The sequence below is a fragment of the Scylla paramamosain genome, chromosome 3 (genome assembly GCF_035594125.1).
Source record: "Scylla paramamosain isolate STU-SP2022 chromosome 3, ASM3559412v1, whole genome shotgun sequence".
Taxonomy (NCBI): domain Eukaryota; kingdom Metazoa; phylum Arthropoda; class Malacostraca; order Decapoda; family Portunidae; genus Scylla; species Scylla paramamosain.
In genome coordinates, this window is record NC_087153.1 from 33,305,522 (window position 1) to 33,322,646 (window position 17,125).

A 17,125-nucleotide genomic window follows, 5' to 3' on the forward strand; every position below is an offset into this window, starting at 1 on the left:
GTATTTCCTGTCTTCATCTCTCGACTTATTTTCCCCTCTACTTCTCACTAATTTTCTGTTTCCCCTTCCCTTTTCCTTCCTCCTTTTTATGTGTTTTACCTCGTTTCTTCTTCTCTCCCTATTTATCCTTTATTTTCCACTGATCTTCCATTTTCTCCCCTCTCCCTTCTTCCGTTTAAGCACCATCCTACACCCTCTTGCGCTTCTTGTTCTTACTTTTACTCTTTCCTTCTTCCTCTTGCCTTCCTTCTCCCTCTTAATCAGGCAGTATATCCCACACCTCTCGTTTCTTGCCCTCTTCCTCCTCTCCTACTTTCATCTATCCGTTATAGCACTCCTTCGCGTCCCTTCCTCTCCTTCACTCGCCCTTATCGGCCAAAACAGCGGCTTGGTCCTCCTATCCTTGCCGCCACTTAGTCTTATCCGGTGAGAGGTCAGACGTGAACCCTCTCTGTCCTCTCGTCCCGTTCTTCTCCTTCACTATCCTGTCCTGCGGTGGTGGTGGTGGTGGTGGTGGTCTTCCCGTCCCCGCCATCCATCGTGTCCCCGCCCTCCTGTCTGTCTGAATCCATGGCCAGGTGTATCATTCCCAGGCCAGTTACAGGTCGGCTAATCATAATTTATTCAAGGAGGCAATGGTGGTGGGCGGTGGAGGTGGCGGTGGCGGCGGTGATGGTGGTGGTGGTGGTGGTGGTCAGACGGGTCGGTCCCCAGGGGCGGCGCAACAGCTGGTGGAGGGAGCGATGGGGGGAGGGAGGGAAGAGAGGGAAGGAGGGGAGGGAATATTGCTGAGGGTGACGGCTGTGGCAGAACGCTCCGAACGCCTGTCCTATAATTAAGGCAAATATTTGAGGTGTTTTTGCTTCTTTTTTTCCTTAATGAGTGTCCCTTCTCCTTCTCGTCATCCTCCGTCTGCTCTCAAATGTCCTTCTTGCGTATTATCTCATCCACATTTGTTTTTCATTACTATAACACACCCTTACTTTACTTCTTTAGTCTCCCTTACCTCACCTCTCTCTCTCTCTCTCTCTCTCTCTCTCTCTCTCTCTCTCTCTCTCTCTCTCTCTCTCTCTCTCTCTCTCTCTCTCTCTCTCTCTCTCTCTCTCAACATGCTCTTTTTTTCCTCCCACTCGTCCAATTCCAACATCACGCTCTCTAGCCACCCTCACAATTACACACACACACACACACAGTCACCATGTTACCCAAGTCTCCTCTCCTTCCCCACCTGTTCCCTTTCTCATCACCCAAACCTTATGTCTGGACCAATAGTACACCTGTCGTCCCAATCCCGAGGCGGAGAGACAAAAGGTAATTCTTCAGAAGCCAACTTGTGGGAGATAATTAGTTGAGGGACTTCACGGGACATCAGGAAGGGGATGGGAGACTGTGATTACTTGTACCATTCTCTATATTTCGAAGTCTTGTTACACTCTCTCTCTCTCTCTCTCTCTCTCTCTCTCTCTCTCTCTCTCTCTCTCTCTCTCTCTCTCTCGCTCTCGCTTTCGTGGCTAAGCATTGTCTGGCAGTGCAGCAGCCATTCACACACACCTGGATGGACGGGGGACGGAGGAGTGACAACGAAGGGGGAGGGGGAAACAGCAGCAACCTTCCAGAGTGTAACGATCCTTAGTAACGAAGTAGAGTGACGGACGAGGCAAGGGGAGGGTGACGGGAGGAGAATGGAAGACTAATGGTGCGGTAACAGTGTCTCAGAAAGGCACAACAAGGCCCCCTGACAGGACAGTATTAGGCAAAGGTGGGTATTGGAGCGCGACGATATGAATGACGGCTGGAATAACTAAGTGATGTCAAGAGTGAGGGAGGCTAAAAACATACTGCATGAAGGAGGCTAATAGTTAATATGATGTAGTGAGGTAAAAGTGTCTCGGAAAATAACACAGTGGCAGGGTTAAGCAAAGAAAGGTATTGAAGAAGCAAAGGTATGAATGGCATGTACGTGATGTAAACAGTAAAACCAAGAAGAAGTGAGGGCAGAAGGATAATAAGTCATTAAGTAGTACAGGCAGCTTACAAACTTTATCTAATCATCTTTTAGTTAGTCATAAAGTAAACAAGATATAATTCTGGTGGATAAGTAAATAGATAATCCCTTGATAACGATAACTACCCTTAACTTAATCAAATCCTTCAATGACATCTATACAATAAGACCAATGCCGTAGTACTTATAGGGATACAAATAAATAACAAAAAAAAAGTTTATAAGGTCAGGTAAATATTGCAACACAGGTGAGACTCACAGTAACGGGATGGTAACAAAGGACCACCACGCTGCGAGAAGGAAATAACTCAGATTAGTGCTTCCGAGGGCAGTAACAGCTCGTAACGGGTCATGAGGGAGAGACAGGCAGGCAGGGTTGGTTGCGGGAGGGAAGACGAGAGGGAAGGGCGGGTGGGTGTGTGGGAGGGAGGGTGGAGGCGAAAGGGCACCACTCAAGGGGTAGGAAAGAGGAGTAAGGTGGTGGTGGTTTTTTTCTTATGTAAGGGGCAAAGGAGAAGGGAAGGGGAGAGGGAAGGACGAAGGGATAATGAAGGGGAGAAGGTCACTGTGGTTGATATTGATGACTCGCTACTACTACTACTACTACTACTACTACTACTGCAGTTTTGCTTAGCTCCATAACTACCATAACCATCACGTACAACTAACTGCAGCATTAAAGGTAACCACCACCACCACCACCACAATCACCCTCACCGTACCATCAGAATTCATGGCTCTGTAGGTGAGGAGAACTGAGGGGGCAAAGGCAGGAATGGGAGAAATAAAGGCAGGAAAGAAGAGAAGGCTTAATCTGGGGTTACTCATTTTCTCCCTCATCTCTCCCCTTTACTTCCTTTTGGCTTCTACTATTCCCTCATTCCTTCATCCTTTCTTTCCTCTCCTCTCTTCTCCTTTCTTTCCTCTCCTCTCTTCCTCTATTGTTTCTTTCCCTATCTTTCTCTCCTCTCTACCTTTTTTTTTTATTCATCACAGACATCTTTTCCAATCCTGTCGACATCCCATCTTTCTGTCTGTCTCCCTTCTTTCCTACATCCAAACCCTTCCCCTTCTTTTCCTTCTCGTCTTCCCTTTCCTCCCTCGCTCTGTACAATCAAATGCTCATATCATATAACTGTTTCCTTTGTGTGTGTGTCCCCTTTTACTTGTCCGTCCATGTTTGTTTGCCTTATGGAAATTTTGTGAGTGTTTGCTATCTGTCCTCTGCCTTTTGCTTATTTGTATAGTCTAGTTTTTGTATCATGTATTGATCGTATTTTGTTCCGTAGTAACAGTAAGTCGTCTGTGTGCGTGTGTTTTCTGTCTGTCTGCCTCTCTTATCTGTCAGTCAGCCCCTCTCTCTCTCTCTCTCTCTCTCTCTCTCTCTCTCTCTCTCTCTCTCTCTCTCTCTCTCTCTCTCTCTCTCTCTCTCTCTCTCTCTCTCTCTCTCTCTCTCTCTCTCTCTCTCACACACACACACACACACACACACACACACACACACACACACACACACACACACACACACACACCAGCCAGAAAGGACAGAGTGACAGGATGATGATGAATGGAGCGGACAGGATCTTGTCGACTTGAGCGGAGCAACTACGGACTTGCAATTGCCTCCGAGCCTGGCAGGGTACAATGAGAGAGAGAGAGAGAGAGAGAGAGAGAGAGAGAGAGAGAGAGAGAGAGAGAGAGAGAGAGAGAGAGAGAGAGAGAGAGAGAGAGATTTTTGTAAGAGTTTGAAGGTGGTTTTCATGAGATAAGAGATAGTGAATGGAATCAGTGAAGCAGAGAGATGGGAAAAAAAAATGAAAATGAAAACTGAAAAAGAAACAGAGAGGAAAGGATAGAAAAAAAAGAAGGCAAGCAACAATGAACTGAAACATCGAGGGACAAGAAGAAGAAGAAGAAGAAGAGGAGGAGGAGGAGGAGAGGCAGTGATGATTGCAACTGGGTAATATTTTTTATTTATTTATTTTTATTTTTGCTGTTTTTGGTAGGAGACGAGCCAGATTTTCATTATCTCGGTAGGACCCGTGGTGTGGTTATGGTGGCTGGCTGTGGGCAGGAGGGAGGGAGGGGAAAGAGTGGTGGAAGTGGAGATGGGTTGAGGAAGAACGGGAAGGGGAAGGGTGGGTTAGCAGGAAAGACGGACGGTGGCAAGGGATGAGGGGAAGGGAAGGGAAGGAGAAGGAGGGGGATGCTGAGATGGAAACAGAGTGGATAGAGTGTTGAATGGATGTCGTGATGGTTGGTGGAGGAAAGGCAAGGGAAGTGAGGTCAGTAGCGAGGGAAGGAACGGGGTGAAGAAAAACATGAAGGGGGAAAGGAAAGGACAGTATTTAGAGAAGTGAAGCAAAAGTGGGGGAGAAGAATGGGGAAAAATAGTTGGTGTTATTGTTTCTCTTTGCATAGCTCCTCCCTTTTACTGTCACGCTTTTTATCTTCCTTTCAATAGGACTTTATTTTTCTTCCATTTCTTGCTCTATTTTTCACAGCACTTTCTCCTTCTTTGTGTTCGGGACGTGTCAGGACTTGCTTTTTTATATGAATATTTTTTACAGCTCTGTCCATCGTCTCACACACACACACACACACACACACACACACACACACACACACACACACACACACACACACACACACACACACACACACACACACACGTCTCCCTAACTTTCCTCCCTTTTTCATAGTTTGCAGAAGTGTCTTTGTCTTGTTAATGAGGAGGGGTGTAGGAAAGACAGTAGAAGTATTGATTAATGGTCACGCAGCCACACCATCGTCACAACACACACACACACACACACACACACACACACACACACACAGGTCTCACGCAATAATAAAGGGAAGGTGTAGCGAGGCAGATAGACTAGCACGGAAACACGTAGTAGTAAGATAAGCAATCCCACGAGAGCGGCGCAGCGGAATTAAACTGTCTTAGTCTCGTTTATCCCTCGGCTCTTGTAGGAATAGGAATGAGGACTCTGAGGAAACCTTCGTAGCTACTCTTTTTTTTTTTTTTATTCACGTCTGGGAGAAACGGTTTGCTCGTTCCCACCAGGCTTGGTTTTGCATAATAGCGTCACGTAACACTTGTTTGTAGTGTTATGAAGTACCGCTAGCACGTGTTTCTTCACTCCATCACGTCCCGCCTCTAATTTATTACCTTGCTACGTGTGTGTGTTTGTGTGTATGTGTGTGTGTGTGTGTGTGTGTGTGTGTGTGTGTGTGTGTGTGTGTGACCCAGGCCACGCTCTACCTCTCCAATCTGTCTCACTAAGCAGTTGCAGAACCACATGCTCTCTCTCAGTGCCAGAAGCTCCTGCCTGCTTGCCACGGCACGCCACACTCCGCAGCATGTTATCTTCCTCTGCCACGCGCGTCCAAGGCAATACCTCATACCTGCACTTCCAACACAAAGAAAGTACACTCTTCCTATATTCCACACTGAAAAAGAAGACATATTATACCTCCTCATCACATCTATAGGAAGATTCTCACAACACAAACACGGGATAAGCAAGGAAACTGTACACATTCTCACCCATTCACAAAACACGTGACTCTCCTCATCCTCATATAGGTAGAAAAACATCACTAAATCATAACTCTTACACAGACACAGGATATGTAAAGGTTTCATAGTTACAGCTGACCTTATACTCGTAGTTAAAAAGACACATCACCTACGAAATTCATATAGGAAACATCACAACACAAACACAGGATAAAAAAAAAAAAAAAAACATATACACTCATCCATTCACAAATCATACTCCTCACAGGTCAGGCAAGGACAGCATACCTACACCTCATCGATAAGTCAGAGAAACACCACACCACCTACGTAGCTCAAAGGAAAACACCGTACACATATACACATTATTTTTCTCTTCCCCATAGGTATCTCATCACCTTCATGCCATCTTCCCGTCTCCTCCCGTCACTTCCCTCAATGAAACACTTTGTCACCGTCACCCACTACCACCTCTCCCTTCTCTCCCATGCGTCACACCTTTCACCCTCTCACCATAAGACACAGCACCTGAACCTTCCCTCACCCTCCCTACCTACACCCCTTCTAAGCATCACTTCGTCACCGTCTCCCATTCTGCTCCACGCCCTCCCATTCTCCCGCAAGAGGAATCGCACCCCCCACCTCACCTCCCCATTTCCCTCTTCTCGTGGCCCGTGTCCGTCGCCGCCTCCTTCACGTAGCCCTTCATCTCCCGCGCACCGTTCACACCCGCCACGTTAATATCCTCGACGCTAAACACTGCGCGCCATTAATACACGCTGGCCCGTAATAGTGAGGGCCATTAGTCCCCGGCGCCGCATATAGGGGCAAGGGCTTTTTGGTGGCCCGCCCGGGAAACACAAGGCGACGCTGTGGTCATTATTACGCGAGAGAGAGAGAGAGAGAGAGAGAGAGAGAGAGAGAGAGAGAGAGAGAGAGAGAGAGAGAGAGAGAGAGAGAGAGAAAGAGAATGGTTGTGTGTGTGTGTGTGTGTGTGTGTGTGTGTGTGTGTGTGTGTGTGTGTGTGTGTAAAAGGATAGAATACGAAGAATCTTTCTATTCTAACGAACTGAAATAAACTCAGATTCATACAAATTTGATAAAAAAAGAAGGATTTAAATAGAATAACGTACGTATAACAAAAAAAAAACAACAACAACAATGACGGGTGATAAAAGCACTACAAAAGTTACAGATAGACAGACAGGCAAACAAACAGACAGACAGACAGGTGGGCAAGCAAACAGAATCAATGACCTGGAAGGAAAGGAATGAATAGTACCTCTCTCTCTCTCTCTCTCTCTCTCTCTCTCTCTCTCTCTCTCTCTCTCTCTCTCTCTCTCTCTCTCTCTCTCTCTCTCTCTCTCTCTCTGTCCTAAAGTGAGGGTCTTATGTGGCAGACGTTTATGCCTCAGTGTCGCCGCTTTATGATGTGTGTGAATAGGTCCCCGTGTAGCTGTCAGCGGCGGGGGCGTCGTCCATATGTCATTGAAGGGGGGAGGGGGACTGGCAGCACCGGAGGGAGTGGAGACCTGCCGGGAGGGTTAGATGGGAAGGGGAAGGCGAGGGAAGGAATGAAGGAAAGGGAGGAATGACTGGAAGCAGAGTGGAGAATTACTGTGATTAATGTAATGCTTTCAGGTTTTTAGAGGTGAAAGGTGTATTAATGTGTGTGTGTGTGTGTGTGTGTGTGTGTGTGTGTGTGTGTGTGTGTGTGTTGAGATAAGGTTGCGTGCCAGTAGAAGGAAAATAAATGGCGATGAGGGTAAACAGGAAGGAGGGAAGAAAGGTGAAGGAAGCGAAACGGAGAAGGAACCGTTGGGTGCTGAAGGCAAGGAAGAGGAAGGGACGGAGAGGATTACAATGAAGAAAAGAAGGTCCATAGATAAAAGGGATTCCCCATTCTCTCTCTCTCTCTCTCTCTCTCTCTCTCTCTCTCTCTCTCTCTCTCTCTCTCTCTCTCTCTCTCTCTCTCTCTCTCTCTCTCTCTCTCCTGATATGTTAGCCACAAAAATGCAAGATAATCACGCTATAATTAATGATTCCGAACGTCCATTAGGCAATGTACACACACACACACACACACACACACACACACACACACACACACACACACACACACACACACACACACACACACACACACACACACTAACTGGTCAGCGTCACGGCATCTTTAACGAATTTCAGTTAAGACTACTACGAGGTGATTAATAAGAAACATGCTGGAACTCACTTGGACCCCACTCAGTGTCCTTCCTTTATATAGACACAGATATAGAGGTGTTTAGAAATCGTTATCTTTTTTTTTCTTTTTTTTTGAGGTATTCTTTGTGATTAGATTTCATAGGATAGAGCGATATGTCCCTCCAAATGTTCACGTACCTGTCGTTCTAGCAGATGTTGTCTTTCTTGCCTTACGCTTTCCGGGTTTATGTATTGATGGCAGTAATTCCCCATCCTTTCATCCCCATTCTGGCACGTCGGAATAGAATGGCTGTGGTGTATGTCTATCACTCCTCAGCTTACTTGTATTAGCCATTCTGTATTAAGGCAGAGTTTTCCCTTCACAGAAAAAGAGAAACGGTAGTACTTATATGTAACTTCAGAGAGAGAGAGAGAGAGAGAGAGAGAGAGAGAGAGAGAGAGAGAGAGAGAGAGAGAGAGAGAGAGAGAGAGGCCCACACCCGCAGTTCGTAGATACCATATAGTAAACACATTTTTTCCCTCCATTCAGTCACCGTCAGGCCCGGAATGCCTCGCCTTCCCTACACCTGTCTTACTGTTGTCCTGTAATTAACTGGTGGACCGTGAGGGGAGCCCAGGAATGTTCGTGACTGGCGGGGGTCACGCGGGAGGGGGTGACGGAGGGGAAATGAAGGGGAGAAAAGAAACAAGGGGGGAGATTGTGTGGGAGGGTCTTTGTGGGTGTAGTCATTAAGGTGTCGTGAGAGAGAGAGAGAGAGAGAGAGAGAGAGAGAGAGAGAGGAGAGAGAGAGAGAGAGAGAGAGAGAGAGAGAGAGAGAGACATGTGGAATGGGATGGGGACATGTGTGACTCTACTCCGGATATACCATTTCATTTTTTTTTCCTCCTCTCTTCTTTTTTGTATCTGTTTTCTCTCTTTCTTTCTGCTTATCTCGTCCTCATTATTTTCTTCATCCACCTCCTCTGCCTCCGGTTCCTTCTCCTCTTGGTTTTCATTTCAGTTCTGTTTTGAATTAATTTAAAAATGAATAGTGTTTTTTTATTCTTGTACTTAATATTAATCCCTTTTCCATTCTTCTTTGTTCTTTTTTTCATTTTTCTTTTCCCTCTTTTTTTGTTTCCTTTTCGTCCTTGTCCCTATCCTATTCTTCATCTTCGTCTTCTTCCTTCTCTTCTTCGTTCTTTTCGATTTACTCATTCTACTCATTCTTCAAAAGTGTTCGTATACACACACACACACACACACACACACACACACACACACACACACACACACACACACACACACACACACACACACACACACACACACACACACACACACACAGATAAAAAAGAAAACACATTCGGCCACTTGAGTTTGAGGTCTTTTGCGTTATCGAGTCGTTTAGAAGAGATTGATGGTTATTTGATACCTTGAATCTTTGGATGGGCGCGAGGAGGGGGAGGAGGAGGACGGAGAGGATTAGGATGTGGAGGAAGAAGAAAGAAAGAAGAAATAAAAAAAAAAAAAGAGGGGATCTTGAACTGTGAACGTGTGTGTGTGTGTGTGTGTGTGTGTGTGTGTGTGTGTGTGGTAGCAGTAGCAGTAACAGTAGTGGCGTGCGTTTGAAGGATGAATGAAGAGAAGGGAGTGGTGAGGGAGGGAGGGAGGGAAGGAGGAAGGAAGGGAAGGGAGGTAATGTGACCACGCAACACGACTCTAGCCAACCTCCAAGGACCACCTCCTCTGCCACACACCCTCCACTCTCCCTTCCTCATCCTCCTCCCCCTCCTCTCCCATGATCCTTCCTTCCCTTCATTGTCCACTCTCCCTTCCTCATCACTTCCCATCCACCTCCTTATCCACTATTATTCAGATCCTCTTTTCTTTTCCAATTGCTACATGTTTTTTCTCTTTGTTTTTCTTATCCTCACATCGTTTTCTATTTTTGTTCATTCTTATCCACTTTCTTTTCCTCCATCGTTTATACATTCGTTTGCCAATCTTTGTTCTCATGCTATTCTTTACCGTCTTCTCATTCTGCTTATCCTTCCCTTCATCATTATTTTTTTTATTTCATTCCACCCTTCTCTTCTTTTTTTTTTTTCATAGCTTCTGTTCCGTCATGTCTGTTTCAATTCTCTCCTTATCTTTTCTTTCCTCTTTCGCTGCTCATTCTTGTCACCTCCCGCCTTCCCCTCCCCTTTCTTCCCCTTCTTTCCTTCCTTCCCTCTAAGCCTCGCGAGCCCAAACCGATTAAGGGAATTTTACGTGTTCAGCAGGGAATAATAATCTGATAATCTCTCATCTTGACCTGATTATAGGGAGCTTTTTCACAACCACCACCACCACCATTGCCGCAACATTCCAACCGACGCGACCACCACCACCTTCGCCACAGCCACATCCATTACCACCACCGCCACCGCCGCCATCCCCATCACGCACCGCCACCCAGTAAATAGCAATAGCAGGCGCCCTCACTCACCTGTCGCCCCGGGTGTATCAGGAACTGGCAGGCACCTACACCACCACCATCACCACCACCACCACCACCACCACCACCTCCGACCTCGTCCTCCTTCTGCTCCTCTTCCTCATTCGTCTAGTACAGAATTTCCCACATATTTCACAAACATTTCCATGTACACGTGTCACTTTTCCACACCATTACCACATCACGCCGCACAACACCACGCCTTCACCTTCCTCTCTCCGCAAATACAGTTTCAGCCCACTTGAGAAAGAAAAAGAGGGGAGAGAAAAGAAAAATATTTAACGTAGGTTAGGGATAGAACACTCGAGACTCATTTTCCTTTGTTATGTTATATTTTTTCGTTTCCATTGACTGCCCAGAGAGAGAGAGAGAGAGAGAGAGAGAGAGAGAGAGAGAGAGAGAGAGAGAGCTGGTGAACATTTACCGGCGCCTCAATAACCATTTAGAGGGGTTGCCTAGTGCATTGCCACCAACACAACGACGCGGCCACCACTGCAACGCTGCAATTACCTCCCAGCTCCACCTTACCGTATTGTGAGAAGGCTAATGTGCGTGCGTGCGTGGGTGTGCGTGTGCAGGCCTGTGTGTGTGTGTGTGTGTGTGTGTGTGTGTGTGTGTGTGTGTGTGTATGTGTGTGTGTGTGTGTGTGTGTGTAAAGAGGGATAGAGAATAAGGTTAAGATCATTGTTAGCATTCCTGTTCTATTGGTATTTTTCTTTTGAGGTTAGGGAGAATGTTAGGCGTGTAGAGAGAGAGAGAGAGAGAGAGAGAGAGAGAGAGAGAGAGAGAGAGAGAGAGAGAGAGAGAGAGAGAGAGAGAGAAATAATCACTCTAATTTGGCCTTATTAGTTTGAGTTAAATAATCGTAAAGTTACATTACCTTCTGGCACAGGGAGTGGTTCGTAGAGAGAGAGAGAGAGAGAGAGAGAGAGAGAGAGAGAGAGAGAGAGAGAGAGAGAGAGAGAGAGAGAGATAAGTTTAATGGTGTTGCGGGGACATAAATGTGAAGCAACAGTAATGAAGAGAAAGACTATGTGACAGAATTAATTTTTGCAAGCATAGTTCTGTGTCTTATAAATCAATGTCAGAGAGAGAGAGAGAGAGAGAGAGAGAGAGAGAGAGAGAGAGAGAGAGAGAGAGAGAGAGAGAGAGAGAGAGAGAGTTTAATTAATGTCAATAATGTACGTTGTGGACTAAAAAAAATTAAGGTGGATACGAGTAGATTCGTAGTAGGTGGAGGTGACATGTGGTGGAGGGGAAAATTTGTTCTCCTATTACATGCGTGTGTCCTATGGTAAGATATGAGTGCCCCATAAAGTAGCCAGAGAGAGAGAGAGAGAGAGAGAGAGAGAGAGAGAGAGAGAGAGAGAGAGAGAGAGAGAGAGAGAGAGAGAGAGAGAGAGAGAGAGAGAGAGAGAGAGAGAGATTAATGAACGCAGCAGTTTGGTTTGAGTATGTGCTTTGAAGGAATGGGATGGGACAGAATCTGGTTATCGTCCAAGGAACGTCGCTGCGATGTTTGGCTTCAATGTTCATTCCAAATATGTTTCTGCCTCTGACGACTTGCCGCCACCCGCGGGTGGGGTCTGCGTTGTGGCGGATGACGGGTGGTACTTGTAAGTCTTTGTAGGTGGCTATGGAGCATCTGGGACCTTTCGGGCATATAGAAGATTCAGGAGCAGGGTGGTCATGGCTTCTGTAAAGAGTAAAACTGACGTTATTCCTAATAGACTTGTTTTATGTTGTTACAGAAGGCCCGCCGGTGCTGCGGGAACACCCGAGCAGCGTGGGTGGTGCCCCGCAATGACCCGGTCACTCTCAACTGTGCAGCATCGGGGGGCCGCTCGCATCAGGTGGTTCCGTGACGGCGAGGAGGTGACCACCTCACCCCAGGATCCCCGCGCTCACCGTGTGCTGCTGCCCTCAGGCTCCCTCTTCTTCCTCCGGGTCACTTCCACCAGGAGGGACAGTGACGCTGGTACCTACTGGTGTGTTGCCGCCAACAGATACGGCGCCACGCGCTCCCGCAACGCCACCCTCACCGTGGCCACGCTGGCCACTGACTTCCAGAGCGTGGCGGAGCCTGAGGTGAAGGCCCGCGTGGGAGACACAGTAAGCCTGCCCTGCCGGCCCCCCAGGGGCATCCCCCGCCCTGAGGTCACCTGGCTGAGAGACGGTCGTCAGGTGAGCGACTCCCGACGCGTCACCGTCACGGAGGAGGGTGACCTTGTCATCAGCCAGGCCGTGGAGAAAGACTCGGCCGTCTATGTGTGTCGTGCTCGCAACGCTGCAGGAACCCGCGAGTCACCACCCACGGCGCTCTCCATTATGAGTGAGTATCCCGTGTGTGTGTGTGTGTGTGTGTGTGTGTGTGTGTGTGTGTGTGTGTGTGTGTGTGTGTTGTTTTGTACTCAAGTCTTCATCGTTTCATGAACCCAAAAAAAGTGTTTGCACTCACTGAGTTTCTCTCTGTCTGCAGCGCCGCCCTGGTTCAAGGAGCGCCCTGCCAACGTGACAGCAGCGTCTGGCGTGGTGGTGGAGCTGGCGTGCCGGGTACAGGGGTCTCCCTCTCCCATGGTAACTTGGCGGAGGCTGGACGGGAAAATGCCAATAGGGCGCGCCGCTGTGGAAGAGCAGCGCCTGGTGCTGCGGGAGGTGGCGGCCACAGACTCCGGCGTGTATGTGTGTGAGGCTGAGAGCGAGGCGGGCAGGGCCTCCGCGAAGGTCACGCTCACTGTGGTCGACGCTCCCGAGCTGACGCAGCGGCCGCAGCACCTTCAGGTCATGGCGGGCGAGGACGCAAGAATCTCGTGCCGCGTGGAGGGCGAGCCGCACCCGATGGTGGTGTGGCGCCTCCCCACGCTGGACAGGACCGCCCTCCTCGCTCCCGGCCAAAGCAGCGGCCGCGCCTCCGTCAGCGAGGACGGGCACACCCTCCAGCTGCGACAGGCGGCCACCGAGGACAGCGGCACCTACTACTGCTGGGGCGTGAGCAGCGGCGGCGGCGTGAGCGGCTGGGCGGAGATGGTGGTGGTGTTGGCCCTGCCCCCACCCGTGGTGGGTGTGGGCCCTCAAGACCAGAAGGTGGCCCCCGGGGGCACGGTCACCTTCCGCTGTGAAGTGGTGAGCGAGGCGGCCGAGGCCCGGGTCACCTGGCACTACCGGGCTGCCACGCACCTTCCGGCACGCTCAATCTCGCAGGGCACCGACCCTCGCTTCTCGCTGCCTGACAACGGCGCCCTCATCATCAAGGACGTGCGTCCGGACGACGCTGGCGTTTATTCCTGCCACGTGGAGGCGTCGACGGGCAACGCGGAGCAGAGTGCTGCGCTGCGCGTGTCTGAGGACGCAGGGGACAGCGAGCCGCTGCCGCTGCTGCCGGCGCCGCCCACCAAGCCTCGGGTGGTGGACGTGAACCAGACGGCTGTGCAGCTGAGCTGGCTGCCTAACTCGCAGGAGGGCGGGGAGTGGGCGCAGTGGTACTCCGTGGAGTACTGGCGCCGCGGCTGGCCAGAGTGGCGCGTGGCAGACGCTGTCACCACGCAGGAGTCGTGCGTGGTGGACCAGCTCGCCCCCGGACACACCTACACCTTCCTGGTGCGCGCCGTGAGCAGCCGCGGCGCCTCCTTCCCAAGTCCTTGGTCTGAGCCCGTCACCGCCAGGCCGCGCCGCGAGTCAGGCCTCGATGCAGACCAGCTGCGACAGGCCCGCCGCCGCCTCTCCCGGCCCGTGGTCGCCCTCAGCGGAGCCTCGGCCACCGCCCCCGACAGTGTGCTGCTCAACTGGGAGTTCCTGTCACCGGCGGAGGGCGCGGTGGAGGGCGTGCTGGTGTACTCTGTGAGGGAGGGCGGGGGCGTGCAGGTGGCCACCGTACTGGGAGCTTCCTCCTCCTCCCACGTGGTGCACGACCTGCAGCCCTTCACGCCCTACACCTTCTTTGTGGTGCCCTTCTGGCGCAGCGTTGAAGGCACGCCCTCCAACTCCTACTCGCTCACCACTCCCGAGGACGGTAAGTGTGTCTGTCTTTCAGTCCCTTGTTTGTCTGTTGCCGAGTCTATCGGTCAGTCAATCTGTCTGTCTGTCTTTCTGTGTGCGCCTAGCTCACGCGCCTGTGTCTCTTCCCACAGTGCCGCTGGAGGCGCCCAGCGACGTGCGCGTGGCGCGGCGCCAGGAGGGTTCGGTCCTCATCCAATGGACGGGCGTGGAGGGCACGGCGGTGCGCGGGCGGCTGCAGGGCTACCGCGTGACGCTGAGCCACAACGGCAGCCACAGCACGCAGACGGTGGCGTCGCCCTGGCTGGAGGCAACCGGCCTCCTGCCGGGCCGCCTCTACACCGTGAGGGTGGCGGCCCTCAACGGGGCGGGACCGGGGCCCTCCAGCGACCCTGTGCTGCTCGACACCCGCAGTACAGACGAGGCCCTGGCGGCGGAGGAAGGTGCGGGTTCTGTGCTGTACGCGCCTCCCCAGCCTGCATGGCTGGCCTACCTGTTGGTGCCGCTGGTGGTGGTGCTGTTCCTGGTCACCTTGTGGTATGTGAGAAGGCTGCGGCATAAGGCACCCCCTTCTAACCCGCCCCATGCTCCCTCCCTTTACCAGGACCCGTCCCTCTGCCCCGACCACCACTCCGTCAACATGTACAGTGAACACAAACTGTGGCGGCCCTCGGAAAGCGACAAGGACTCCAGCCTGTCATCGACACGCCTCCTCCGGCCAGACCAACTGGCCAATGAGTACGCCGAGCCTCGAGTGCAGAGGCCCAACGAAGCCACGGAGCCCTACGCCACCACGGCCCTGCTAGCGCCACCCTCGCCTCACCTTAAGCAAGGCGCACCCTGGCGCCATCAGAGCGACGACTCTGGCGTGCAGGTGAATTGGGCCGCCATCCTGCCGCCGCCCCCGTCCTGCCCGCCGCCTCCAGACCTCGACTTGGGTGATCCATCGGTCAGCAGTCCCTACAAGGGCACTCGTAAAGCGTCGTCACAATACGACAACATGGGCGGGTCTGAGCAGTACGAGTGGCCGTGTGACGGAGCCTCGGAACACACCTACGACGTGTACACTCAGGTGGCGCCGTGCAGCAATCCGCGTGATGGTCTTCTCACCTTCAGTACTCTTCAGGCTCGCGGAGTTGCAGGTGGTGGTGGTGGTGGTAGTGGTGGTGGTGGTGGAGGGGGCGGCGGGCCCAACTCCCGCAGAGTACGCGTGGACTGTCACCCTCCAAGGCCAGTGGAGCCGCCCCGCAGCAATACACATTAAAAATGGTGCAGCAGAGCCTCTGGCGGGACCTGAGGACACTAGTGATACTTAAGAGAACGTGATATGGACAACGTCGGTGCTGAGAGCAGCGGGTGTCAACCCCTGGACCACTATACCGTAGTGGTGTGGTGCTGGCCGGCAGGCTTCAGTCTCTCCCTGTAGTTAAGGAAGGTACTGAAGCGCTGCCGTGCTTCATGGTGTCCCGTCCTGTCCCTCAGAACCTTGAGGGGCCGTGACTCCCATTCCTTTTGTTTCCCCTCAGCCTATGAACATCACAGCCTAGCAGATTCGCAGGATATAAAAAAAGCCTTTAGATACACTGTAGACCCCTGAGTGCCCTCGGGAGTGGCCTTCCGCACCCCAGCCTCGCTAGTGTGGGTGAGACCCCCAGCCTGTGAGCCATTCCTTCCACACCCTAGTGAACGAGACGAGACCCCATGCCCTCGAGACGCAGTAGCTAGGCCTCACCGCCTGTATAGTGCACACCCTACCGTCCGCCCCCCGCCACACTGTGATAGCCCCCGCCCCTCCCCGACACTCCAGGGCCTCCTCCTTCCCCGCGCCCCGCATCGCTAGTCACCTGTATATATGTACATACCAAATTATTTTTATATTAAAATATCCATCTTCGCCTGCCAGGAAGTGTTTTTTTGCACCAATTCCCTGAGTTTTTGAGTTGTGAATTGTTCATTTGAAACCAGCAAGTCTTGGGATTTAAACTTTTTTTCCCAGGTTTCTCAGTAATTAAAGTAAGATTTTTTTTTTTTTTTCTGAGAATTGGGATGAGGGATGAAGTGGCTTGTTCTTATTTACAAGTTAATTTTTGTCTGGTCTTAAGAAATGTTCGTAAATCTGAAGAATTTTTTTCGTGTGTGTGTGTGGTGTTCGTGTCCTTGCTGTTAGCCAATATTGTTTTCTGCTCTTTGGTTTCCCGCGTCCCGCCCCACCACACGTCACGGCGGCCCACACGCATCTCCCCGTCTCTTCTCGACTCCGCCAGACACCCACACACCCGCTCACACACTCCATGCATAAACCCACCATGCATCACCTCCAACTCATTGCCTCCGTCCCCACCCTCACCTTCTTGACCTCCTCCTCCTCCTCCTCCTCCTCCTACCCTTATACTGGAAGACACGACCCACTCCATCACAGGAGTTGGAGGTGGTGGGGGTCAGTAGGAGGTAGTGAGCGGGTCAGATGAGGACCTTACCGTACTCTTTTACCCCCCACCTCTCCCCACTCCTCCTCCCTTCCGCTCGACCCCTTATCCCCTCCCCCCTGAGCCTGATAGATGGGTCTGAGGGGACGTCGCCGCCGCCGCCGCGTATGTGCCGGGGATTAGCTGCAGGAACACAGAGGAAAGGGGGAGGGGGGATCGAAGGGTCATAGTGCTCCTGGGGTTCGAACCTGGACCACCTTGGCTGATTAGATTAAGGTCAGGCATAATGTGTTGTATTTTATTGCCATATTATACATTTGCTAATTGACTATTTTTTGCTTTGTTTTTAGTTGTTTGTGTTAGCTGTATTTATTTGTTTTAATATAGTGCAAAGAAGAGAAATGAGTTTGTGTGTGTGTGTGTGTGTGTGTGTGTGTGTGTGTGTGTCAGGTTACGTCATCCATCTTCACCTGCCGTCCCGTGA

At 50.9% G+C, this 17,125-nt stretch overlaps 1 protein-coding gene across 1 annotated transcript in view; it reads left to right on the forward strand.

The window, feature by feature from the left end:
- LOC135094064 (roundabout homolog 2-like) overlaps positions 1-16,117 on the forward strand; it is a 22,761-nt gene extending 6,644 nt beyond the window's left edge. The window contains exons 2-4 of the mRNA XM_063993813.1: positions 11,974-12,554; positions 12,702-14,231; positions 14,350-16,117. Coding sequence (XP_063849883.1) covers positions 12,026-12,554; positions 12,702-14,231; positions 14,350-15,479 — 3,189 coding nt within the window. The 5' untranslated portion in view covers positions 11,974-12,025 and the 3' untranslated portion in view covers positions 15,480-16,117. The remainder of the gene's footprint in view (positions 1-11,973; positions 12,555-12,701; positions 14,232-14,349) is intronic.
- Positions 16,118-17,125: the final 1,008 nt, after the last annotated feature.